The sequence below is a fragment of the Vombatus ursinus genome, unplaced genomic scaffold (genome assembly GCF_900497805.2).
Source record: "Vombatus ursinus unplaced genomic scaffold, bare-nosed wombat genome assembly UNPS02014793.1, whole genome shotgun sequence".
Lineage (NCBI taxonomy): Eukaryota > Metazoa > Chordata > Mammalia > Diprotodontia > Vombatidae > Vombatus > Vombatus ursinus.
In genome coordinates this window covers 8,214,317-8,240,108 of record NW_020954571.1, presented here as the reverse complement: position 1 = coordinate 8,240,108, position 25,792 = coordinate 8,214,317, and the positions used below count along the sequence as shown (strand labels likewise).

General features: G+C 41.8%; 1 protein-coding gene across 3 annotated transcripts in view; it reads left to right on the top strand.

Moving 5' to 3' along the window:
• NUP214 (nucleoporin 214) overlaps nucleotides 1–24,965 on the top strand; it is a 99,429-nt gene extending 74,464 nt beyond the window's left edge. The window contains exons 29-36 of one of the 3 annotated variants that reach the window (XM_027869348.1): nucleotides 661–2,460; nucleotides 4,216–4,286; nucleotides 7,378–7,531; nucleotides 14,134–14,286; nucleotides 18,483–18,654; nucleotides 21,216–21,355; nucleotides 22,623–22,647; nucleotides 23,299–24,965. In XM_027869348.1, the coding sequence (XP_027725149.1) occupies nucleotides 661–2,460; nucleotides 4,216–4,286; nucleotides 7,378–7,531; nucleotides 14,134–14,286; nucleotides 18,483–18,654; nucleotides 21,216–21,355; nucleotides 22,623–22,647; nucleotides 23,299–23,332 (2,549 nt within the window). In that variant the 3' untranslated portion in view covers nucleotides 23,333–24,965. The other 2 variants (XM_027869347.1, XM_027869349.1) reach the window with 2 other exon arrangements.
• Nucleotides 24,966–25,792: the final 827 nt, after the last annotated feature.

The window sequence follows — 25,792 nt, the reverse complement described above, 5'->3', positions numbered from 1 at the left end:
TGTTGCAGTTGCAGTTATCTAATCTTTTTCTTGAGGCTGGTCTTTGGCCTGTCAATTATGCCTTTAAAAGTGGCCTTTAAGCTATTATTTAAATGATACATCTTATACCTGGTAATTAGGATGAACTAAGTCCTCTGAATTAAGAATTGAAAATAATAGCAATGTACATTTTCCCAAAACAGCAGAATGACCTTAAAAGTAATGGTGACAAAAGGTAGATGAACTTTTTTCTACTCAGTGATAAAAAAAAATTTTTTTTATAATTTACAGTAAGAAAAATACATAATTAATGAAGTATAAGGGATATTATTACTGAAAATCATCTATACTTTGGGGGTAAAGTCTTACTTTACACAAGCTAAATATCCTGTTTGCATTATAATTAACAGTTATAAAATGGATACTCACATTAAATATGCCAAAGACACACCAGTGCTCCTTTGTAGTGGCAACCAGTGGATAAAAATTAGCTAGAATTAAGTGTATGAGGGCATAAATTCATTCATCCTGCTCTTGAATAAAACTGCCTTTGAAAATAGAACCATCTTTTTCATTTTGAAGGGAAGGTAGAGAAATGGACTCAAAGGATGATTCAGTGGAGATATGCTAGCTTTACCTACTGTATAATTTGTTTTCCAATTTTCTTTTGTCTCAATGTAGTGACACCGGCAGCAGCTAAAGAGCCAAACCTATACGATACATTCTCATTTAATTCGGGGATCTTGCAAACAGCCAGCACCACTGGAGCAGCATTCAGCTCTTCTGGAGATGTGGTCCCATCTAACAAACCAGCAGCACCGGCGGTGGCTGTGGCAGCCACTTCTGCAACATCTAACAAGCCCGAGGTGCCTCCCCTAAAGCTGGGCGAGCATCTGTTTCCAAATTCCTTGGCTGGAGAAACATTAGGGAGTTTCTCAGGACTGAGGGTTGGCCAGGCAGATGATAATTCAAAAACCCTCAGTAAGACTTCATCCATAAACTTACCTGCTATACAGCCTGTCAAGATATCAACCATAACTTCGGATTTCAGCTTCAGCAGCTCTCCCCTCCTAGGGAAACCCACAGAGGCTCCTGTTACCTCAGCTGTGACCACCACCACGACAGTAACCGCATCAGCCAGCACTGGCCCGAGTATCTCCGTGGGTAGTTTATTTGGTGGCCTCCAGCTCCCCAGCTCAGGAGCCTCAGGAGGTCTGAATCTTGGTGCGACCTCTTTGAGTGGCAGCAAGTCCACCTTTTCATTTGGACAGACTGGCAGTGCAATACCCCTACCTTCAGCAGCACCTGCTCCAACTACCGCTCCCCCTGCTGCCCTCCCTGTGTCAGCATCCCCATTGTCATTCGGTAATCTCTTGAGTACCCCCTCTGCTCCTGTCCTTCCTGGGTCCCCTGGCAAAAGCACGGGAGATGCCCCCAAGTCATTGGCATCATTGTCAGAGAAGCCAGGGGATAGTGAGGTGCCGGCCTCCTCCATCCCTGCTCCTGCAGACCAGCAGCCACAGCCGTCTGACCAGCCTCCGGCCCCAGGGCCACCTCTGGAGATGGTTAAAAAGGAGCCCACCCTCCTGTCCCCTGTGGTAGGGGACTCCAGTGCCTCTGCAGCCAGTGCAGCTAGTCCTGGCCCAGCGGCACCTTCCACGGAAGCCAGTGGGGCAACCGTAGATGTTCCTGAGGCCAAAGAGAAGGCCGAGGCCTCTTCTGGGTCCACCTTGTCAATGCCTGAACAAAGTGCAGTGACAGCAGCCTCTGTCTCAAGTGTGACCCAGGGGGCTGTGGGACCTCCCGGTGCTCCACCCCCCTCTAGCAGTGTGGCTTCTCTGGCCCCAAGCCCAGCTGGATTTGGGGCTGCCTCTGCGGGAGCACCTGTGTTCCCACCACCTCCTACCACCAGCTCCACTGGTTCTGCTTTCAGCCAGCCAGCCAGTGACCCCACCCCTGCCCCTTCTGCTGCCTCCATGTTTGGACAGTTGGCGGCCACCTCGGCACCTTCCCTGTTTGGGCAGCAGACAGGCAGTACTGCCACTGCAACAACAGCCACGCCCCAGGTTTCCACCCCAGGATTTGGGAGTCCAGCCTTTGGTGCCCCTCCCACTGGGGGCTTTGGGCAAGCGGCCTTTGGACAGGCACCTGCCTTTGGACAGGCTGCAAGTAGCTCTGCAAGTGGGTTTTCATTCAATCAGTCCAGTTTTGGCTCAGTACCTGCCTTTGGGCAGCCTGCCTCGTCTACTACGGCAGTCAGCAGCGGGAATGTGTTTGGCGCTTCTTCCAGCACCAATAGTGCTAGTTCCTTCTCTTTTGGACAGTCTTCTGCCAGTACTGGTGGCAGTCTTTTTGGGCAGAGCAACCCTCCAGCCTTTGGGCAGAGCACAGGCTTTGGCCAAGGAGGCTCCGTGTTTGGTGGTGCTGCAGCCGCCACGACTGCCTCGTCGTCCTCTGGCTTCAGCTTTTGCCAGGCTTCAGGTAAGAGTCTGCCAGAGAGAACAAAAGCAGGGGGGCCCCTACGGAACTGCAAGTTTCAGTCACGTCCTTACTCTAACAAGGATGGCCCTGCCCCTTCCTATTCATTCCCAACTCCACCATTATTAATTCAGCAATTTCCCATTCCATTGACTATTGGAGTGCCATAAGCAACAGCAAGGGTTGTTTCATGAAAGTTATTGCAGGCAGCTTAATGACCTTTAGAATGTTGGAGCTGGGAGGAAGTTTGTGATGAGAACCCTGAAACCCTGGAAGTTTTTCATAGACTCTCGAGAGAAGAGAACTTAGATTTAGTCCAACCCCTTTATTTTATTAAGGTTAAAAAAAAAAAACAAGAACTCCCCAAGGTCACAGAGGTGGTTTTGTGCCTTAGAAGGTATGGCAAAGCTAGGACTCAGACCCAAGCATCCTGACTCTTGATGCAGGTATCTTTTCATTATGCTATGCTGCTTCTCGGCAGAGTTGTCAGTTTTTGGTGGTGTTCAGTTGGGTGGAGGTTTTTGTTATTGTTTTTAATTGACTACCTTTTAAAAATGTATTTATACAGTATTCAATCATAAGATATTTTTACATTTGAGAGGCATCAAGACCTTGAAAATATTTGCCCAGTTTTATGTTCTTTTGACTCCAATGATCGTAGGATCATGGATCATAGATCTAAACTTGAAAGGTAACTCAGAGGCCATTTAATTGCACACACCCTTGTTTTTCCAGATGAAGAGACAGGCCGAAGGACACACTAGTATTCAGTATCCAAGGCAGAGAACTTAGGTCCTCTGACTCCTGTGAATGGTGGTTCATCTATCAGTAGAATATGTGAATGCTTTCCATCTAGTCTTTTTTTGTTTGTTTGTTTGTTTGTTTTGTAGACAGATCCATTAATGGGTATTCATTCCTTCATTTATATTCTGTTAATATAAGACCTGAATGAGGGCAGCATGATGGAGTGGAAAGAGTCCTACACCTTGAAGTCAGAAGGCCTCAAATCAAAACCTCTGTCTCTCATTTATTCTCAGAGTGATCTCACATAAATTACTTGGCCTCTGATTTCTCATCTGAAAAATCACGAATTGAACTGAATGACCTCTTTAAGATACCCTCCATTTCTGGCATTCTGTGATTCTGTGGGTCTAAGGGAATAATACTCTCTCCTGAGAGTGTCTACTCCTGTTCTGTGAGGAAGCTCCTTCTTGCCTGTTTGATTAAAGTATGACAAGAAGTCAGAATGCCCCAACCAAAAGAGTGAAGAAGGTAGAAGCTTTGTAGGATTCTCCAAAGAATTAAACATTCATTCTCTCTCCTCCTCTGAAGACCTGGAAGCTAATCCAGAGACATTTCTGAAGTCTCTCTTCTGTTCAGTCCTAAATCCCCAAAGAAACTTCTTTCTCTGCTTCTCTTTCTCCCTCTTCCCTCCTTTTCTTCCTTTCTTCACTTCCCTTTTTATCTTTATCCCTTATTCTTTTTCCTTCCCTTCTTTCTTCCTTCTCTCCCTTCTTCCTTTTCCTTTCTCCATTCCTCCTCTTCTTGCTTCTTCTTTCTCACTTCTCCTCTTCCCTCTCTCCCGCTTTACTTCCTTTCTTCTCTCTCTTCCTCCCCACTTCTCCTCCTCTTGCCTTCTTCCTTTCCTTCCAGTGTCAGAGCTCCTAGATGGCACAAATTAGACCACTAGAGAAAAGTCATCTCTAAGTAGTGATCACAGGCCTTAAGAAGAATACTGATAACACTTTTGTTTTACAGGCTTTGGTTCCAGCAATACAGGTTCTGTGTTTGGTCAGGCAGCAGGGACCGGAGGCACAGTCTTTGGCCAGGTAGAGTAACAGTGGGGTTGTTGGTGTTGGGGTGTGTGGGTGTGTATCAGCGGTATTTTACTAGTGTTCGGACATTTTCATCTTACGTAGGACTCTTCCATATCCTCTGAACCTTCCCCAAAGCCCTCAGTTTATCCTGCAAATACCAGTGCTACTAAATGATTGTTAGTTTCTTCTCACATTGTTACAGCATTTTGAAGTCTACACAGCTCTTTCCCCACGACAGCCCTGTGATACACAAATATAAGTATTATTTTCTCATTTTATAGATAAGTAAGCTGAAGGTTAGACAAGTAAAATGACAGTGTCGACCAGTAAATGGCAGAACTCAGGTCTGTGGACTCAAGTCCTGCCCTCTTTCTACTACTCTGTGTTGCCTAGTCAATCAGTAAACATTTATTAAGCACCTACTCTGTACCAGGCAGTGTGCTAAGCTATAGGGATACAAATGAAAACAAAGATAGTCCTTGCCTTCAAGGAACTTACAGTCACAAGACAACACTCAGAAATACACTGGAAAGGGAAGAGGGAGTCAGGATACTTGTTTTGGGACATGATGTCCCAGTTCCAAAGAAGTCCAAAAGCAGTTGGGGGAGCAGGTGATAGCCCATGGCCCTGCCCTCCAGTCAGAGGGTCTGCTCAGAGGGGCGGAGGCTTCTGATGAGATGTGAGGACTAGGCAGATTCAATCTGGCAGCATAACTAGATTTTCCAGGCATGAAGAAAGGCATGATGGAGAGGTCCAGAGAAGTCCAAAAGCAGTGGAGTTGTTGGGAAATGGGGAATCTGGATCATCTCTGCATTCCCTGTGGAACTCCCCCAAGAATCCTTGGGATGGATCCCAAATTCTAGCTTTTTTTGATCCTTCATACTCCCAGGCTTTTTGGAGAAGGCAGCCCCTCCTGATTTGTGTCTCATCCCATGCTGCCTGCTGTAAGAGACTAACACATGGTTGTAGCGCTGAGCTTCCTTCCCAAAGACTCCCTAACCTGTTTAAATGTGATTCTGGCCCTTTAATTATTGGGATAGGGAGAGAAGAATGTAATGAGAAGGGAAGGTAAGAAATTGTAGGCATCTTGTGAGTTTCTTGCTTATTTTCAAAAGGAGGCAACCTCTCCTTCAGTGCTATGCTATGCACCAGACTGTGTTCACCTGAGAGCTTGTTAAAGGTGTGAAATTAAGCATCCCACCATGATAGGCGCCTTCCCTTGTGATGACCCGAGTGATGGAAGGGAACATTTCACCACAGGTAGTAAGGACACCGTGAGTGAGCCTGCAGTACAGAAGCTGCCTTGGGTTTATTTGGTGAGATTCCCCAGTAGCCTGACAGTATGTCCCCAAACAGACCTAAATGCAGGCTTTGCCTTTGCTGAGCCAGAGAGCTTGGCAGCGTATCACACCGAGGCAAACATGCTTCCCTGAACCACTGCTCTCAAGGCTGAGCTTCCACCTGCCAGAGTAGGGAAGAGTCAGGCAGGGTGATGAAAAAACATTCAGCCCAAAGCATGTTCTCATTTTACTTTCACTTTCTTGATAGGCCACAGGGCAACCACATGTGTGTTTGTAGCTACTCTTCAAGTAAGTTCCCATGTGTTCTGGCTACTCCCCACTGTATCACATAAAGGAAATAATCCTGATTTGTCCTTTAGCAATTTGCTGCTTTGAATATTTTGGGATCATAGATTTAGATTTAGAACTGGATGGGAACTTAGAGGCGATCTTGTCCAACCCCCTCATTTTATAGATGAGAAAACTGAGGCCCAGAGAAATGAGATGACTTTATGGGATCAGCTCAGAGAAATCAGAGGTTTAGAGCTGGGAGGGTCCTTCTGGAGTCATCCATTCCCTATTTGTCTTCTTGACTCTAAGCTCAAGGCCCTCTCCACTGCATGGTTGCTTCCCAAAGGGCCCACCTTGTGATTTGTCCTGATCAAGCTTTCCCACACTTACCTCAGATGAGGCTAGTATTCATTCCTTTCATTATGAGGGGATTGGCAAACTTCTTCCCCTGCAGATTGGCAGGGGCTCTGCTACTTGAGCTAAACCTATTTAATTTTGGCTAAAGCAGCTTGGTCAGGAAATGATCCTGTTACCTTTTCCAATTGTCATAGTAGTTGAACTTTGATGTCCTGTGCCTTGTAATAAGTTTCACAAAATCTTTGATGAATAACAGAGAAAAAGCAGCTCATCTTCATATAGGACTTGAAAGTTTGCATGGGTCTCTGTGTACTTTTTCTCATTTGATTCACACAACAGCCCTGAGCTCAGAGTGGCTACATGACTTGGCCAGGGTCACACAGCTAGTAAATGTCTGTAGCAAGACTGGAACCCAGGTCTTCCTGACTCCAAGTCCTACACTCTCCCCTAAGCTGTGCCTATAGCATTTGAATGATGTTAATGAACCTTAGAGTTTGTCATTCATCTACCTAGAAGAACTGATTTCCACTCTGGGAGATGAGGTCTCTGGTTCAGCTTTGTCTCAGCATGTGTTTCTAAGCTAATGGCAGCATCTGAAGACAAGATTTGAGAACTTGGACAGAATTCAGCTGTGGTCATCATTTCAACAGTACAGCTAATTTAGGCTGATTTCTGCAGTACAGTGAAAGTCATTATCAAATAAAAGTGTAGAAAATGGGGGTGGAGGGGGAGGCAGCATAGATCACATATAGCCAGTAGCTGTTTTGTTCAGTCTGACTGTATAAAGCCAGAAGTTGTAGGGTTCTTCATGGCTTATAATGGTATTTTCAAACTTTTTGAGATTGTAGAATTCTTGGATTTTATGCCCCTAACTTGCTTAGTGTAGGACAAGAACCAGAGACAACAGTATAAATATGAATTAAAAGCAACCAACATTTACAGATCTTTTCTCAGACTATTACAGAGTCCTAGACAAAGAACAGTTTGAAAATCCACTATCCTTTAGGAATATTCCTATTCAAGCCCAGCTTCTTTTCAGATTTCTGGAATATCCATTAACAAAACAATTTTTCCACTCGAATAGTACGTGAGGGCCTCCTGGCCACGGATATGCCCTGCCATTTTGCAGTGACCTCTAATCATATCACACTTCCTGTTCCTTTGTTTCCCAGCAGTCATCTTCTTCCAGTGGAGGCTTGTTTGGGTCTGGAAGCACTGGAAGAGGTGGGGGTTTCTTCAGTGGCCTTGGAGGAAAACCCAGCCAGGATGCCGCCAACAAAAACCCATTCAGCTCAGCCAGCGGGGGATTTGGAGCTGCAGCCACCCCAAGTAAGCAAGCCAGCTATTCAAAGAAAATAAGAATTTTCCCTATTCCTTAGTCTTTCATCAGTATCACCTCCCTCACAGTGTTAACAGGAAGTTAAATAATAAAAAGGGGGGAGGGAAAAGTGCCCATTTAAAACAGATTTTCTTAAATGCAGGTGTGACTTTTTTTTTTTTTGGTATGGAACCTGTTTAACATGGAGTGTCCTTTATGATCTTGAAAAATCCACAAGGCAGTATGAAAAAATGTGTATAACTCTGCTAGGCATTTGTTTTCCAAGGCCCATGTCTTTGTGTTATTTGTTGGGAGTGAAATGATATGATTCGAATGCAAACAGACAAGCAGAAATCATCTTTAAGAAGACAAAAACCTGTGTGAGGTTTGTTTTAGGGGAAAGCATTTTCATTGGTGTGATGGCCCTCTTTTAATCTGTCTCTAAAACTCCGCTTTTATAGGGAAATGTCACCCAAAAGTTAGAAGCCTTAATTATTTCTCATCAGTTGCATTTGTGTTTGATTTTCCTCTGAAGCTGTATTCACTCCATTTCCTGATTCTCATTTCTGAGGTTCTTTGTTGATCTGTCTATTCATAGTTGGAAGTAATACAAAGTTTGTTTTTTAAATCATTAAAAAATGTCATGCTGTTGATGGGAGGATTAGATCAGGAAACTGCAAGGCTGTCATGTTCACAGCCCAAGTCTTCTATTCTCTCATTTAATGTGTAACATAAAATTTTAATGAATCAAGAGCTAGTGTTCTGTAGACTCAATAGACATGTGTCTCTAATATTGAAGCCCCATCTAGTTCAAAACAAAACTCTTCCCTTATTTTTTTCCCTTTTGAATCTGAAGACTCAGTGGCCATAATTATGATGTCACTGACAACAGTAGGAATGAGAGAAAACAGATTATTTAGAAAGAAAAGCTAGGGATACTCTTGCCCACAAGATTGTATATCCAGAATTTTTATGCAATCTTCAATGTATTTGGATAGATGTTTTAACTACTTCAGAAGTTAAACTTGAAAATTTGAGTCTTCATATTAGAATTTTCTGTTTACCAGCACCTAGGGGCTTAATAAGTGGTTTTTGGGTGATGATTCGTTCATCCCACCTTGTGCTATTATTCATATAAACAATGTTTTGAAATCCAATCACTCTTCACTGGAATGTAATATATTATTCAAGTAATATCAGTGTGCTAGCTGGGGATTTGAGTTTAAAATAATAAGAGGTGATCATCTACAAAAATACAGATTATTTTTATGGGTAATTCTTTTAGGAAGCTAGAGAGCATCAGTAGCTCCTTTAAAAGTGAATTGGAGGGGCAGAAAGTCAAGAAATGTGTTGTTGGGTTTTGGATTTTGGTTTTGGATATTTTAAAGTATTTAAAATGTGATAGGTAGTACCAAGGACAGCAACTTCTTGAGTATTGGATATGCAGCCGCTCTAGCTAAAAAATTACTGTGGGTGGAATGGTGAGTTGATGATATACAAAGGGGAAAGGAAAAAGGAAAGGAAAAAATTAAATGAGACTAAAGAAAGAGGATAAAGAAGAAAAAAAAAACAAAAAATAGTTTCACTTCTGTTGGGGAAAAATACTTTTGAGATTGGGGGAAGATAAAACTTTCTCTTCTGTACTCTTAAAAGTCATCAGTGATGATGGGCTTTTTCTAAGTCATCACTGGTCATTTTTTAATGTCTCAGCATCTGACCCTATTGAAATTCTCTTCCTACTTCTCTTCTTTTCTCTCTGTCTATACATATGTATTTTCTGGCTTTTTTCCCCCTTACTCCAAGACTAAATCAGGTAAGAACTCTACATAGGGTAAGTGGGTAGCACTGGTGAGGTGTGATGGGGAGGGGATCATTCCCTCTCCTCATTCCCCTGAATGGGCAGTGCGGGAGTGCACACGCTCGCACACACACACGTTTGTGCAGATGCCTCGTTACTTGGTTGTAGTAGCCTCTTAACTGGTCTTTTTTCCTCAATTCATCTTACATCCCATTTATTGTCAGACTGATCTTACCCAAACAGTGATTTAATCAGTTTGTCCCACTGCTCAAAAATCTTTGATTGATCCAGTAGCTTTCAAGAAAAAGTTGAGGGGACTTAGTCTGACCTTGAAGGCCTTTCTGACTTCACTTCCCAGTGTCCCCAAAACAAATTCTCCTTTTTCCCAGGCTGATCTATTCCATGTCATCATCCCCTGTGTATTTCTGCCTCTGCATCTTTACTCATTCTGTTTTTTACCCTTGGACTGTAATCTTAAGAAACAACTGAAAATGTAATACTGAGGAGGAAAAGAAGAGTAGCAAAAAATACTGTCCATTGTATTTGGTGTGATCCCCATCCAGTGTAAGGGCTTCTCTCTTCTCCTAGGACTCCTCCTAGGATGATTTCCAAAGTCATTTTGGAGTCAGCATGATTTGTCCTTACAGAGCAGTTACCTTCTTTGTATTTGTACTGAGAATGTTGTTTCCAATCCTCAACACATTCATTCTATTCAAGGACATGAAAGGGATATGAGTGTCAACAAATGAAAAAGACGTCTTTGGAAAGTTCAGCAATTAACATTTAGTCTTAGGATATCAATCCAAAAAGTGGAACAAAAGAAAATCTTATCTCAGTGTCTGAAATTTTGCCTTGGGTTCTTATTTGTTTTCTTTAGTGGTATAAAATGACCTAGAACAAATTTTCAATCTGGAAGAGATCTTCAAGATTATCTAGTCCAGCCTCTCCCTTCTCCCCATGCCCAGTGTAGTGACTTCTCCAAGATCACCCAGATTGGAATCCAGGATTTGTGGCTCAGTGTCCAGTGAAGATTTTTCTACAAAGCCACATTCTTTTTCTGTTGTTCTTTCTTTTAGTAACCGTCCAAAGTGTAACCATACCCATGTGACTTCCTCTCAGGGGCATCTTTGTACCATGTTGATGTCTGTCATTTGTGGGGATTGCCCTCTCACTCATTTTCTTGTAGTTTCATGTGGTCCAGATAAGAGCCTTCTGTTGTATTATGCTAGTGTTTCACTGTAAACAAAATTAAGAATCCATCCTGGGAAATAAAGCCTACTTACTTACTCCCTTCTTCTTTGGCCAGTAAGGAAAACTGATGGAATGGGTGCCTGTTTGTTTTTATAAGTGGCTTCAGAGCCCTGTGTTTGTTTCCCCCAAGTCGTGGCTTATGAAATGGTTGCCAAAGAGTACTGGGCATTTTTTCTTATTGGCTAATATATTTTACCAATGAAGAATCTCCTAAGACAATAAAACTAGCCTTTGAAATAGAAATTTCCAGGATCCCTAAGGGCTGGGTGCCCCTTTTAAGGGAGAAGTCTGTGACACAGAGTAAACCAAGAAATGTTAAAGGACAAAAATATAGTTTGGGGTGGTTTTTTAAAATAATACCAATTATATAGTCTCTGCCTCTACTCATGACTTATGTTAAGTTTAGGTCATGACCTTAAGCTGAATTGGATTGTGATTAAAGGAAGGAGAGGGGAAAATACTGATGGCAATTATGTGGACCTTGAACACAAGGAGCTTTTAAAGAAACACTAGGTTTAAAGGACTTGTAAATTTTCCATGGCTACCAAGCAATTGAAGGTGCTGTGTTCCTCAGGAATTCACTAAACCTTGATTTTTATACAATTACACCAAAGTTTGTCTGACAGAAGACCCAGGAAGTCTAACTTTGGATCTACGTTCCTGTTTGCTCTGTGAGGCTTACATTGCTAGCACCAGCAGAGGCAGGAAATGAGAGCTGATTGTTCTTGAAATACCCAGTAAAAGTGACTTGCTGAGAGAAGTATGCCCCTCTCTCTATCTCCAGTATCAAATACACTGGCAGTGAAAGCTCCAGAATGTAACCTCCAGCTTAGCACAGTAAGGGAAAGATCAGGCTGCTCAGAGGGGCAGCTTTTATACAGATACAACTCAGAGCTCAGTAAACACACGATACTTTATTTCAGGCTAATAGAAATTGATTTTTCTCTACTCCAGAGTTTCCAGCTGCCGTATGCCTGACACATTCAGTCCTGTGCCCTCAGCCAAGTGGTCATAAATTGTCTAGGATGTTTTTGAAGAGAGGACACCCATGTAGGGATCTGAGTCAGACCTTACAAGGCCACTAACCCAAGAATTGAGAGGTGCTATTGTCTCCACAAACAGGCTTAAGCCACAAACCCTGAGCAGAGTAAAAATAACGTCCTAACTGAAAATACTGGTAGCGTTGTACTTTGTTGTTTCTGGGCTATGAGAGGTATCCAGAGCAGTAGTCTATCTGACTGCCTCTTCAAGTAAACTGGCTTTGAGAGAGAGTGACTACTTTCCTTCCCTCTTCAAGTGATCTGTGTACACTGGAAGTTTGGGAAAAGAAGACTCTTAGGAGGCATGTGTGTGCTTTCACTTCAGTGACATGGACATATCTGTTCAGGCCGTGGTTTGTCTGTGTGTCAGTTATCCATAAGGGGCTTTCTTTTCCATCCTCTGCTGGCTTTCCTACCACGTTTTATAGAATCATGGAGTTAGAGCTGAAAGAGGTGAAACCTTACTAGTTGTCAGCCCGGTGGCCTCATGTTACCTTAAGGTGAGGTCCCTGCTCTGGTGATGGGACACAGCCACAATCAGGCATCCTTTGGATCAGGAGATGGAGGTGGAAGGGACTTCAGAGACTGTCTGGGGCAACTCCATCTTTTTATAGGTAAGGAAACTGAGGCCCAGGGAGGTGAGGTGATGTGCCCATGGTTCCACACATAGTGTCTGAGGTGGGCTTTAAACCCAAGAGCTTTCCCATCATCCAGCGAGTATAAACTAATCAGAGCAGTACAAGCAAAGCACAAGTAGAAAAGTGTAGCTCTGTAAAATGTTGCATAAACTGTCCAGAGTCAAATACAATAACTTTTTTATCTGTCTTAATGACTTCGTCCCTCCATTAATACGGATAATCTAATCAATACAAATTTTTTTCGTGTGTGCTTGAAAAACATGTTTATGTATTGCTTGTCACACTCTGTTGGAATTGATCAGTGTGATCATTAGAACACTTAGGCCTGAGTTTTTAGTAACTTCCTTTATTCCCCTTTGCTTGGCAGCAGTTTTATAGTGGGTGGTGGATAAGTGACCTAGGAGAAAAACATACAAAGGTGGAGGACTTAATTGGACCTCTCAGTAAGAGGGAATCAAGTGGGAAGTCTCACACGCTTTCTTTGACATGCTCCAGCATTTCCCTGGTTCCTGTTGAGATCAGAAATAGCAAGATAATGGTTTTCCATATGTTTCCACTTCCACTTCACATCAGGACCTGACCCTCTTTTGTCTGCACTGCTACAGTAGCCTTCTAACTGCTCTCCCTGCTTCCAGACTTCCCTTCTCTAGCCTGTCCGTATACATTGCTGTCGCAGTGACCTTCCATAGACACAGGTCTGACTGGGTTACTCCCTTGCATACAATTTTTTCAGTATCTTCTGTATTGCTTCTATGTTAAAATGGGAACTCGTTAGCCTGCTGTTTAATACCCTTCTTAATCTGGGTCCAGGTTACTTTTCTAGACTTATTTGTAATATTAGCCATTCCCTGAATTCTATATTCCATTCCCTCCCTTGTGCTTTTGCACGAACTGTCTTGCATACCTGGAATGCACCATCTCCTCACCTCCATCTGTTGGAATCCTTAGCTTTTTTTCAGGGCTTGGCTCTAGGTACCACCTCCTATGTGAAGCCTTCCATGATCTCAGGATAGTAGGAGTTTTGTGTTTTGGCTTTTATTTATGTATTTATCTGCTTAGGTGCTGTATTGCCCAATGAAATATAAGCTTCTTGAGAGTAGGGCCTTGTTTTGTCTAGCACAGTCCTTTGTAGCTAGTCAGAGTTTAATAAGTTTTTGTTTAATTGAGTTCAGCTCTTTTCCAAACCTTTCTCCAAACATTAAACATGTCAAACCAGATAGAAAAGAAATAAGATGAACTCATGAGACCATTTTGTTTGGTTCTGATTTGATTTAACCTTGTTTCCTAAGTTCATTAAAATTTTAAGTTGCCCTTCATTTGAAAGACTCCTAATTTTTTGAGAGAATTTCCCCTTCCCCCAGTTACTATTGCCACATAAATAAAACAAAATGTTAAATTCCAAGAAATACATGTAAGGTCATCTAATATTATCTGTATTTATATGTAAAAACCTTCATGTTCCTTATATTTAAGTTTGTATTCTGTTAACACTGTTGTCATGGGGCAAGATTCCTTCAGGAACATAAACTGTGACCTATTTAAAAAGGAACCCACTTAATGGAATGCCACAGGGCCTCTTTTAAATGGACCGCACTGTCCTTGTGTATTTGACTATAAAATCATGCCAGGAAAATCCTGACTTCTCTTGCCAGAGTTTATTAACCCATAATCATGGTCCAAGAAAGAAAACTACTGAGGAAATTGGATTTTTATAAAAGTACAAGCCCATCCCCTGGCTTGGATCCTAGCCTTTTTTTTTTTTTTTTATCACATCCCACACATATTCCAAAGAGATTTCCTCCTTCCCTTTTTTAGTGACCTAGATCTTGAGAAGTAAATAAGCTAGTTTTCCCTATATTGTTCACAAGTGTTGTTCATTTCTCCAGATACATCTAACCTTTTTGGAAACAGTGGGGCGAAGACCTTCGGTGGATTCTCTGGTTCATCATTTGGAGATCAAAAGCCTGCAGGCACATTCAGTTCTGGAGGAGGGAGTGTAGCAGCACAAGGCTTTGGATTCTCTAGTCCAACCAAAGCAGGTACTGATTATATCTGGTCTGTCACCTGTCTGCCTGTAAGATGCAGAGGAAGAAGTAGGGGCAGATCTGAGGGATTCTTGAAAGGGGGTGGGGAGGTGGGGGATTCCAGCTTTTGTTATATGGAAAACTAAACACAGGAATCAAAAGAAAACATCTCCAGTTTAAAAAAATTGTTATTATTATAATGTTGCCTAAAAAGCAAAGTACTTATGGATGGGAGACAAAGATACTTTTTAGAGATGTTTTTCTGGAATACTCTTAGTTAGTCTTCAGTGGGTAATCATGTTACCCCCAATGAGACTTTTCACCTTGATTACTTGGGCACAGACTCAAAGGAGTGTTTTTGTTGGGTTTTTTTGTTTGTTTGTCTTTGTTTTTTGTTTTTTTGTTTTTTCTGAATGGCCCTGGTCATAGAATAGGCCACTCCAAACTTGTAAAGAGAGCTTCTCTTTTTAAAACTTGAACTAAACCACTTTTCCAATGCACCACACCCTATGGTCCAGACTTGTTCAGGTCTCTGCTCTTGCTGTCAGATTTTAATTCTACTGCAATTTTAAGTGAATGGACTAGTGTAATTTCTCTGCCTCATTCTGCCTATACCCTCAGTGAATACTTTAAAAGAGCCAAGATATTTTTATTCTTAGTACTAGCAAGACTGAACTTAACTAAGAAAATTCCATTTTTGACGTGTCAGATATTTTTAAAGAAAGTTACTTACCACTATCATATCTACGGGTCTGTTTTTACTCTTAACTGGGTAGGCATGAACCCTCATCTTCAAATGAAGTCAGACTTCCCATATGACTTAGTCTCATTAAAATTTTTTTTTAACCTTAAACAAAATATATTATTTCCATTTATAGAATAGTTTTCCCATTTGGTCATTTGCTTCAGAATGAAACCACCTGGATTAGGTGTTCAAGCAGATGATGATGTCTTGAGAGCAAATGAGGAGAGGGTAATGAAATAGAGAATGAAAGAAGGACCCCTTCATTGTTTCATTTGGTGCCCTAGTAACCTCAGAACTCTGCTCCCCGAGAGATTGTTTTGCTGTCCCTAAAATCCTTTTATCGGCTTCTCTTCCTTAAATACTTGGCATACCAGTCTGCTTCCTGTTTAGGTGTAATTTTAGGTGATTGGTGTCAGAATAAAACAGTGGAAAGTACCACTTAGGTTCCTCCTCCTTCTCACTAGAGGAACCAGAGATCATTCTCTGGGGACTAGATGTGGCATTACCAGCTTCAGTCAGTGTTTCACTAGGCTCTGTTTCCACCAGTGATGCAGCAAGCAGGCTCTGCACACATTCTTAATTGTGCTACCTTTCTTTATGTGATGGGTTAGTAAGACATTTAGTCTGTTACCCCTAGTGTTATGAGATTCACTCATGTATTGGAGTTAGTGGATGCTGGAAATCCTTGCTGGAAATGACACAACAGTGTGAGACACCTGCTTTCCTCAGTAGTAGGAGTGAATTGTGAATCCCAGAACAACAGCAAGCTCCCTTTCTTTCTTTTTGTGGGGTATGAACATGGGGATTGGTTTCACATTAGCATTGCATTTATTTTTATCTGCTACCCCTCCCTTCTGCCTAATTTACTTTCTATACCATCATGTCTGCTCACCATATCTGAAAAACACTTGTGTGCAAAGCGCTAGATAAAGCCCCATGTGTCTAGAAAGAAAGTGTAATTAGATCTGTGATCACTCTTAAATAATTTAACTCAAAGGGGTTTTTAGCACTTTTCTTCCCACATACACTGTTATATTTGCATCCAAACTGTATCCATTATCAGGGTAGAGACTGGAATTTCACCCAGGGTATTAAAATGCAGAATGTTAATCCAAATGTGAGCTTTGGCAAAAAGTATCTTCAAAGTCCCTCTTTGACAACAAATTTTAGACAAGCAAATAATTGAATCATAAAGTAACTGTTTACTATCAAAATGTAACTAATGGCCCTTGGTGCATATTATATGATTTTTCCTGATTGCATAGTGATTTCTGCAAAAATAATTTGGCTTTATTTTCTGAATAATACCTCCACACTCTAGTGTATGGAGTAGATTCAATTTCCCTTTTCTCCTTTAGGCATTCATCTCTTTGGTTGCCTTTATGCTATTTTTATCGACTAACATTTGACTTAACAAATCAAGTCAGCAAGCATTTATTAAGTGCCTACTTTGTGCCAGGTAAGTGCTGAAGATACAAAGGCCAAAAAAAAAATTCTGCTTTCAAAGAACTCATAGTCTGAAGTGTCCAATTTGTATGCTTCAGTATGCAAATAATTATGTATAAATAAAATATATACAGGATAAATTGGAGATAAGCAACAGAGGGAAAGCACTGGCATTAAGGGAGATTGGGAAAGGTTTCTTCTAGAAAGGTGAGGTTTTAGCTGGGAATTGAAGCCAGGAAAGCAAAGAGATGAGGAAAGAGAGAATTCCATGCTTGGGAGACAGCCAGTGAAAATGAATGCAATCACAAGTTGGACTGTCTTATGTGAGGAATAGCAAGGAGGCAAGCCTTACCCTTACTGGGACTTAGTTTCCTAAAATGGGGAGGTTAGACTAATTAATCTCTGAAGTCCTTTCCATCTCAAAAGTACTGTGATTCTTATAAAAGAGGGGCAGCTAGTAGGCTCAGTAGATAGAATACCAGACCTGAAGTCAGGAAGATGTGAGTTCATATCTGGCCTCAGACACTTACTGGCTGTGTGACCCTGGTCTAGTCACTTAACCTTTGTTTAACTGTTTCCTCATCTGAAAAATGAGGATAATAATAGCATCAACCTCCCAGGGTTGTTGTGAGGATCAAATGAAGTAATAATTGTAAGGCATTTAGCACATTGTCTGGCACATAGTAAGCACTATCTAAATGTTAGCTATCATCATTATTACTACTACTATTAGTACTACTGCCGCTGCTGCTACTACTACTACTACTACTACTACTACTACTACTACTATTTTGTAGGTCGTTTCTTTCCACCAAAAGAATTGAGCCACTGCCTTCAATGGCCACTATTCTTACCCTATTTTAGAACCATGGGATTCCCCACACAGATCTCTTGGATGTTTGAAGAGAGTCTGCAGAGCTGAAGGATTAGTTGTGGGTCGTAGGGGGCTGCCCAGCCCTCGCTCAGTCAGTGGAAGTGACTATGTTTATCACCTGTCTGTTCCTCTCTTGAGCCTTTTCTGGGTGAGCACATGCACACGTACCATCATCTTTCTAGCCAGATGCAGAATAGAGATAAGATGAGGGGGAAGATAAGAGCACACGCCCGATGACTTAGAATCACTTTGGCAATGCTTATTCATTTTTTCCCTGGGCTTATATAGTGTCATCATTCCCATGAAGACAGCCTGTGAGCTTCATGTTGGGGAGTAGATTTTTAAAACTGTAGAGCAATTCCCTGGCCATAATCAGAGAAGTATTTAGGGTTTTCCCCACCCCCCACCATTGCCTCCTTTATGCAGTAAGAGAGAGATGCTGATGAGAGATGTGAGAGCCATTATGCTTTAAATAAATAAAAAGCACCTGGCTGTTCTCCAGTGCTATGCATCTCCTTTTGTTTCCGATGTAACCTAGTTTGTGGATTCTCCCTGATAGGCAATTTTCCCCTCTAATTTTATAACTTGAATTTTCACAAGAGCCTATGACTTGCCTATATTCTCATAGGTAATGAAGTCTATATCCCATTGGAAGCTATAGATGTTGAAGCCGCTGTGAATGAATGGTTTTTTCAGTAGGCAGTTTCCAAAGCTCCAAGAATAAGCCAGGAAGGGATCTGAAACGTACCAAGTGTGCTGTCAGCTGATGAATATGGTTTCACAAGATTGTTCATTATGAAACCTTTCTTGCCTTTGAGGGAGTGTAGAAATCTCTCAGGCAGGCTTGGTGGGCTTTTACAGGTTTACACTTCTGATTTACATGAAATGAAGATATTAGTAGATCCCAGACCCCAATTGAAATATTTTCCATACAGAAGTGAGGGGATACAGAACCTGTTCCAGAGCTTTGTAATGTATCTGAAATTCTAACATTTTTCTTCCTTTTCTTCCCCCTTTTGGTTTCCTTTCATTTTTCATTTTAATGTTCCTGTCCTTCCTTTCCTTGTCCTCTCGTGCCTACCCAACCAACTCCTTTCTGTTGTTTTTGGTGTCTTTGTTTTTGTTTTTTGCCTCTGTTTTGCTCAGGTGGCTTTGGTGCTGCTCCAGTGTTTGGCAGCCCTCCTACTTTTGGGGGATCCCCTGGGTTTGGAGGGGTGCCAGCATTCGGTTCAGCCCCAGCCTTTACAAGCCCTCTGGGCTCTACGGGAGGCAAAGTGTTCGGAGAGGGGACCGCAGCTGCCAGCGCTGGAGGATTTGGGTAAGCAAGCTCTTGGAAGTGGGAGGCAGGGAAACCAAAAAGTTCACACCAGGGAAAAAGGCCTATGGTTTGTTACCACTTTAAAAAAAAAAAAGACAAAAACCCAGAAACCTCTTGAATTTTCCCAGTTCTTGGTATTGAGATGGAGGTCCCTCCCTCCCAAGACTCCTTACAAATGGTAAGGTGGTACCTTCAAACCCCAAGCATCCTGTTCCCCAGCAGGAACAGAGTTTGGTTTTCTTTTTTTTTCTTTTGTTGTGTTTTTTAAACTAGACTGTTTTGAATATGTGGTTGGACATCAGTTGTGTATGCACTCTGTAACAGAGCGTGGGATGCATTGCCCATATAAAGTTGGTGAAAACAGGAAAAATAATCCTCCGTCAGACATTAATGATATTTGTTGCCCCCTGTTTGCAAAATTCTGTTATGAAGCCCTGACTGAATGACTCTAATCAGATCCATGTCTCTTGGGACTCCTCTGCATTTAATCTGTTGTCTCTGAGCAAAGAGCACTTTATTGTCCTCTTTCCTATCCCAGACCCCTAGAATGGGTATGATTCCCATGAGGCAACTACTGTACTGAGCAGGCTGGTGATTGCTTAGCCTTCAGAGAGCCCTCGTTGCCTCACATACAAGGTGGGGGTGGTTTTAGAAGCCCAGCAACTTCACCTTGGCTACAAACCCTAATGGAAAAATAGTCTTTCATTCCACAGTAGCACCCAAGGAAATATACCTTGTAAATGCTACATTTCCTCATTCTAAGTGAACATTAATTCCTAGAAGTAAACATTTCATACTCCTCTACTTCAGAATTGGGCTCAAGGAGAGACACTATAAGTGTAAATCCCAAGATTTGGAGGAAGGAGAAAAGGCAAGAAAGGTATAGTCTTCTTAGTCAACTTGCTTCAAAACAAGTTTAAGTAGGTTTCCTAATATGTGGCAACCATATCTCCTCCATCCTCACTTAGCAGGTATGGGGCTCTTGCCTTTGACCTCACTAAGATTCCAATGTGAAGTCTTGAGACCTGAGATGGTAAGATTATCTGGGCTGAAAAAGATGAAATTCAAACAGAAGATAGCTATGCTTGTGAAACTGGTTCAGTTCTCCTCTCACATGTTTAAGAGAGCGCGCAAGCTGCTGATTAAAAGGCAGACAGTGGTTTTAACAAAACTTGTTTTTCTCCTGTTAGAATGATTATATACTGCAACACCTTTATGGTTAAGGCAGTTTAACCACAAGTTTCTGCATCACTCAATTTACCCATTTCCTTTCATGAATAGTATAGAAGTGATTCATTTGACAAGCCAAATGTCTGGTGAGCTTGTCTTGTAGATCCCTTTTCCCCTTTAGCAGAAACCCCTTTGGGCCTAATACTTTACTTTTTTGGAGAGGAGGTGAGAGCAGGGCTAACTCTGGGCAGAACTGTGAAGAAGGTGTCTTTGGTTCCCCTGGCTGCCCCCTTTTCTCCACCTTCAAATGTGTCAGGGTTTGGATTTTGGCTGTATACAAACTGAAGTGAGGTTTTTGTATTCATATTGCTCCTTCGCCATAACACCAAGATTAGTGTGCAATTTGACATGAATGCTAATCTCCCTGGAGGATAAGCACAAGCATTGATGTAGAGAAAAGCTTGCAAGGGAAAGGAAAGAAAGTTTGACAGAGGCTAGTGTTTCTCAGAAAATCTTCACAAGCATTACTGCCTCCTAATGACTCTTTCACCCACCATGAATCAGATTGGGAGGCCAGAATCAGGTTCTTTTGATTTGTTTTCTGTTTCTTTCATGAGAGAAGAGTAGGGAGCTCATCTTGTTACAATGCCTTTCCTATGAATCCTCATTGCAGTCAGATAGTTGGACAGAGCATTTTGCTGGTGAAGCCACAATCATGGGTTAAAAGCCCAAGTAAGGTCGTTAACATCACTACCACAGATTGCATCCCCAATCCTGACCAGCCCTCTCAAGACAGTGTGAATAGACTTGTTCAGATGTATTCCTACTCCTGGAAATAGGAGTCTTTTAAGTGCAGTGCCTTCCCTACTAGTGATGGATCACAAGCATCATCTTTGTATGGAAAGACATCAAACCATCCCTGTAGCACTTCAGAGCTAAATTATAGTTGTAGAGTAAGCACTGTTTTAATGCAGAGAGAAATGAAGCTGGGTAAGTAAGTGGCAAACAATTTTTTAACTCAAAAGAAAGTATTTAAATGAGGGTACCAAATGAAAATTGGAAATAAGGTACAAGCTTTGGAGATAACCTGCCCACTATTTAGATAACTGGTGATTTCATTGTTTGAAACACAAGCAAAACTGTGGACGAGTTATGCTTAAATTTTGATTCTCCCTAAAGCCCAGAAAAATGATAAGTGCTATGCTGAAGGCTTTCTTTTTCAGGAGGCTGTTGGCTAACACCTAGCTAGTCACCTGACTTCACAAATGGTGATGAAGGGGGACTGACAATGGCATGGCCGTCCAACATATGCTGGTGGGGGAAAGGCTCCAAGAGGGCTAGTGACACAGACCCTGAACTAATGGCTAATGTGCTCTGTCTTTGGAACCCAGGTTTGGCAGCAGTAGCAATACTACGTCATTTGGCACCCTGGCAAGTCAGAATGCACCCACCTTTGGGTCATTGTCCCAACAGACTCCTGGTTTTGGGACACAAGGCAGTGGATTCTCTGGTTTTGGATCAAGTGGAGGAGGTAGGAAAACAGTTCACCTTACCACACAAACACCATAGTCCTTGCCTTTTCCCTAGGTGAGCTTTCTTGTGCTGAAGCCCTCAAATAAATCCTTCCTGCTCCAGGGGAAATGAGAGATTGGAACCTAAATCTTTCCCCATGGTTTTTCATTTTAATATTTCAAAATATTAAAATGGCAAATGAAATATTAAAATGGCACTTTTTCCACCACCCCACCCCCACCCCCACTAAACCCCACAAACACTTTAAATTAGAGGAGATAAATAATGCCGTTGGTATCACATAAGAGATGATTTGCCTTTCCCTCAAAATTTAATCCAGAATTCAGAAATTCAGAGTAAAATCAAAGAGAACACAAAAAGAATTGGGTCTAATAAGTAGCTTGTGTTTGGCTTACCACTCTACTTTCTCCAAAGTACTTTGTTGTATCATTTTTGCCTCATCATAAAACTGTGTGATAGATTAGATGGGTAAAATTATCCTTGTTTTACCGAGGAACACACGAAGGTCAGACTCATTAAGCCATGTGCCCCCGTGGTCATGCAAATTTAGTGGTACAGCCAGGACTAAAACTCAAGTCTTATTCTGAGGCCAGTGCTCTCTCCATCTGATGTCCACATCACAGATGATTAGAGGGAAGGCCAAGGCAAGCATGTTAATGAGGTGAATGGGAAGGCTATATTTCTCATTGGAATGTCCTCTGTCTGTCCTAGCATAGTTAGAACAGAGAACTTAGGCAAAGGATGCTGTGTGTGAATGCATGGGACTATTGAACATTGAAGAGTGGACCAAAGGCCTGGAGAGGGCTCTGTTATCACTTGAAAAGTAAAGTGGGTTTGTGTTTTTTTCTTAATGGACCTTGTCATCTCTGGATAGACCCAGAAAAGCACTAAATGTAGTGCAGTGAAAAGAGCATGGCGTTTGGAGTCAGAGGACCTGCGTTCAGATCCTAGCTTTGCCACTTACTCCTCCTCCCTGAGTGACATTGAACAAGTGATTGAATCTCACTGAACCTCCATTTTCTCACCTGTCAGATGAGAAAGTTGAATTAGATGACCTTGAGGCTCCCTCCTAGCTCTCAATCTGATCTTGTGGTCCTTCTCTGCCAGACTCAAGTCAGTTTCTGAAAAATTTCTCAGTGTTAATTCTATGCCTCATTGACAGCTTTAAAGAGAAAAGTTTTTTCAGAGAAAAAGTAGAAAGGAAAAAATTGTTGACTGTAGGCTGATTGAAAAAACAAATAACTTGACTCTTATTTCTGTTTCAGGGTTTGGCTTTGGATCATCCAGCACGTAAGTACCTATGTCTGCCCTTGTGTGATTTTAATTATAATTTTTTTAAAAAAGGAAATAGAATGAAAATGTAGCATGTAAAAGGAAACTCAGGAAAAGTGTGTTGAAATAGTAACTCTTGTTTTATTTGAATTCTACTTTAATTTTAAAGTAGAAACTAAGGATGTGGACATTTATTTATTCTTTTTTCCTATTTAGTTTCCCATAGATTTTCCTAGAGACTTCAAATTTAAATAGCAGTATTTGGGTTTTATGTCTCTTGTTGGTGGTTGTGCTTTATGTTAATAAGTTGAGTTAGATACTAGTCCTGTCCTTTCCACATGTGACAAATAAAAGGGAGGGAAGACTGTTCCCTTCTCTTAGGGCATAGAATTTGAAGGCAATAACTTCAGAGGTCAGTTTTTCTGTCCCACTTGTATAGATTCTTAAATGATACTTACTGTCCATTGGCAGCAGGATGATGGATGACCAGTAGTGCAGCATGCACTTCCCAAACTCTGTGGTCTTCATGGAAGATCCCTATGCTCCTGTACGGAATTGCAGGAACATTTCCAAATGTGAAGTCCTGCACCAGAAACACAAGTCAGTGCTTTTATCAGCCCTCTGTAGGCCTTGTGGGAGTCACTGCTCTGTTCTGCTACATCCTTGCAGGTCGACCCCAGGATTTGGTGGATGGAGAAGCTGAAGAGATCCTGTCGTTCCTTTCCATTCCTGAGATTGACTGCATGCTCACCTCCTCAGACACAAATCTTGTACCAGCCTTGCACATGCTCTCTCTTTTTTCAAACTGAAAATGCTGAACATTTATTTTTTTTTTCTCTCTCTCTATTAAACTCTTTGGCCTCTTTCTGCACAGAATGAGTGAGGGTATTTTCAGTCTACAGTCAGGAAAAAAGGTTTCTGCTGTCCTGTGGACCTGAGAAATTCACCCAGCCTTTGGTCAACTTGAGGGATAACCATGCGTGACCTTCTTAGTAGCGGTGAAAGTAAGAGAAATAGGATATTTACATATAAAGTATTAGATAGGAGCTGGTTTTTGTCTTGTTTTTAATTAAATTTAATTTTTTAGAACATGTCTTGGTCTCTCCTCTCTGTGCCCTCCCAACTAGTGCTCCCAGGGTACTACTTCACGTTGAAAGGAGAAACTCACTTTTAATTAAAAATAAACACCAGGACAGATGCAATTGCAACAGCACCTTTAAATAATGTTAGGGGAAGCAAACTTGGCTCATCTGCCTCTCCTAGGTGAAACATCATATTAATATGCCTAGTCGTACTTCACTTTTTACTTGGTTTATGTATCTGAAATCCTCAGAGAGAGTTCCAGACCTCATATCTCTTTTTTCCTCCTATCCTAGCCTCATTAGATTTTTTTCTCCCACTTGGCTGTTGACGTCCCTAACAAACTTGTAGTAAGTGGTTCCCGTTTTCTGATGGTCAGTCATTCCCTAGAGATTTGTGTCAAGTTAGATGTTAGGGGAACATGGAGAATTAAAACTTGTTTCATTGAGAAACTTATAGTGTTGCTTTTTGAAGAAGGACTGTGACCCATTTGCATTACATTGTTGACCTTCAGCAGTCTCTGGTGGGCCCAGGCAGGATCTGGGATACTGTGTGTTCCATTCCTATCTCTTCCTCAACTTGGAGGAACCAGTGAGTTGAAAGGCCAGTCTTTATCTCAGTGATTCAGTGACCTTGGTAGCTGCTCCTAACAAACCCTCAACACCACTGTGCCAGATGGGTGTCCTTGGATAGATAAACTTGAATTGAGAATACTGGGGGACCTCACATATATTAACTGCTCCATCTATAGAACTGGGGAGCTGAAATGGACAAAGGTAGTAAGAGTAGCCCTTTCTTAGCACTCCCTCACAACAGGCCTCAGAGGAAGCCCAGTGCAGTCATGACTGTGATCTCCAAGTTCCTTTCCAGATCCAACAGTTATTCTATGAACAGGAACCTATTTGTGCTGTAGGGTTGTATCTGATGGTGTCTTAGGTCATAATTTTATTTTTATGAAGGGGTTTGTTTCCCACACTAGAATATCTTTCAGGCCTGGATATTTTCATTTCAAGTTTCCCAGGCCTTTAGACATGTGCTGTTTTACCAGACTCCTCCAGGGTAGTTTGTTGTGGGGAGGGGATGAGTAAAAAAGAGTGTCAAGAGATGCCGAAGGGAAAGGGGTGAAGAAGCTTCCCTGGGGGCACTCAGTCTGAGAAAGTTGTACCATTAGGCTAGAGAAAAAGAAATCCTTTAGAGTGTTACATGTTGGTGGAAAACTTTTAAAGTGTATAAATAAAAATTTTATATGACATTAAGTCGTCGTCTTGCAGCCTGTACTGTCGTCTCAGTTCTTTTGACTCAGCAGAGGATATGAAATGTCATGAAGTTTCAAACAAGAACAATCTGACTTGATAAAGAGAGTAGGAGTTTTATGCACCCTAGCCTTGCATCCTTGAGTTTCAGAAGGCTTCCGCTCCCCTCCCTGCTCCAGTTGTCACCAAAGCTGTACCCAAGCTGGAATTAGATCTGTGTGGTTGGTTATCTGTCATCCTTGATATCCTGTGGTTAGGGAAACAGAGGGGCTCTCTATACTTTTGTTTTCATTAGGAAGCTGGCTTCTTTTTAGGAATTTAGAATGTGAAGCCTGCCACCTACTTTCCCTTATTCTGTTTTGAAGAATTACACCATTTCTTTATGTCATATGTGAGTCTTTCAACTCCCAACCCCAGAAGGGGGATTTTATGATATTGACTAGAGGCATGGTTGTGTCAGCTTTAGGTTTGGACGTGTCCCACCATACAAAACCTGTAAGAGCTCATGCCTCTTAACCTATCTAGTGGAAAGGCCCTTTATTGTGGACTTGCTTTGTGGCAAACCCTAGGACTTCTCCAATGTCATGTGAGCTATGATCTTAAGACAATCAAAGTTAGCCGGGAACCTGATCTCAATGGAAGCAATTAAAAAAAAAAAAGAAAAGAAAAAGAACCGAGGGTTCTCCTTCTTCCCAGTAACGTCCAGGCGGAGCCAGGCTACTTACCCATTGTGTCCCGTCCCTCTCCTCTTCTCCCCCAGGCCAGAAGGATCTTCTTTATAAATAGAAGCTGCTTTGGCCCAAACCCCTGACCTCACATTCTTTGTGTTA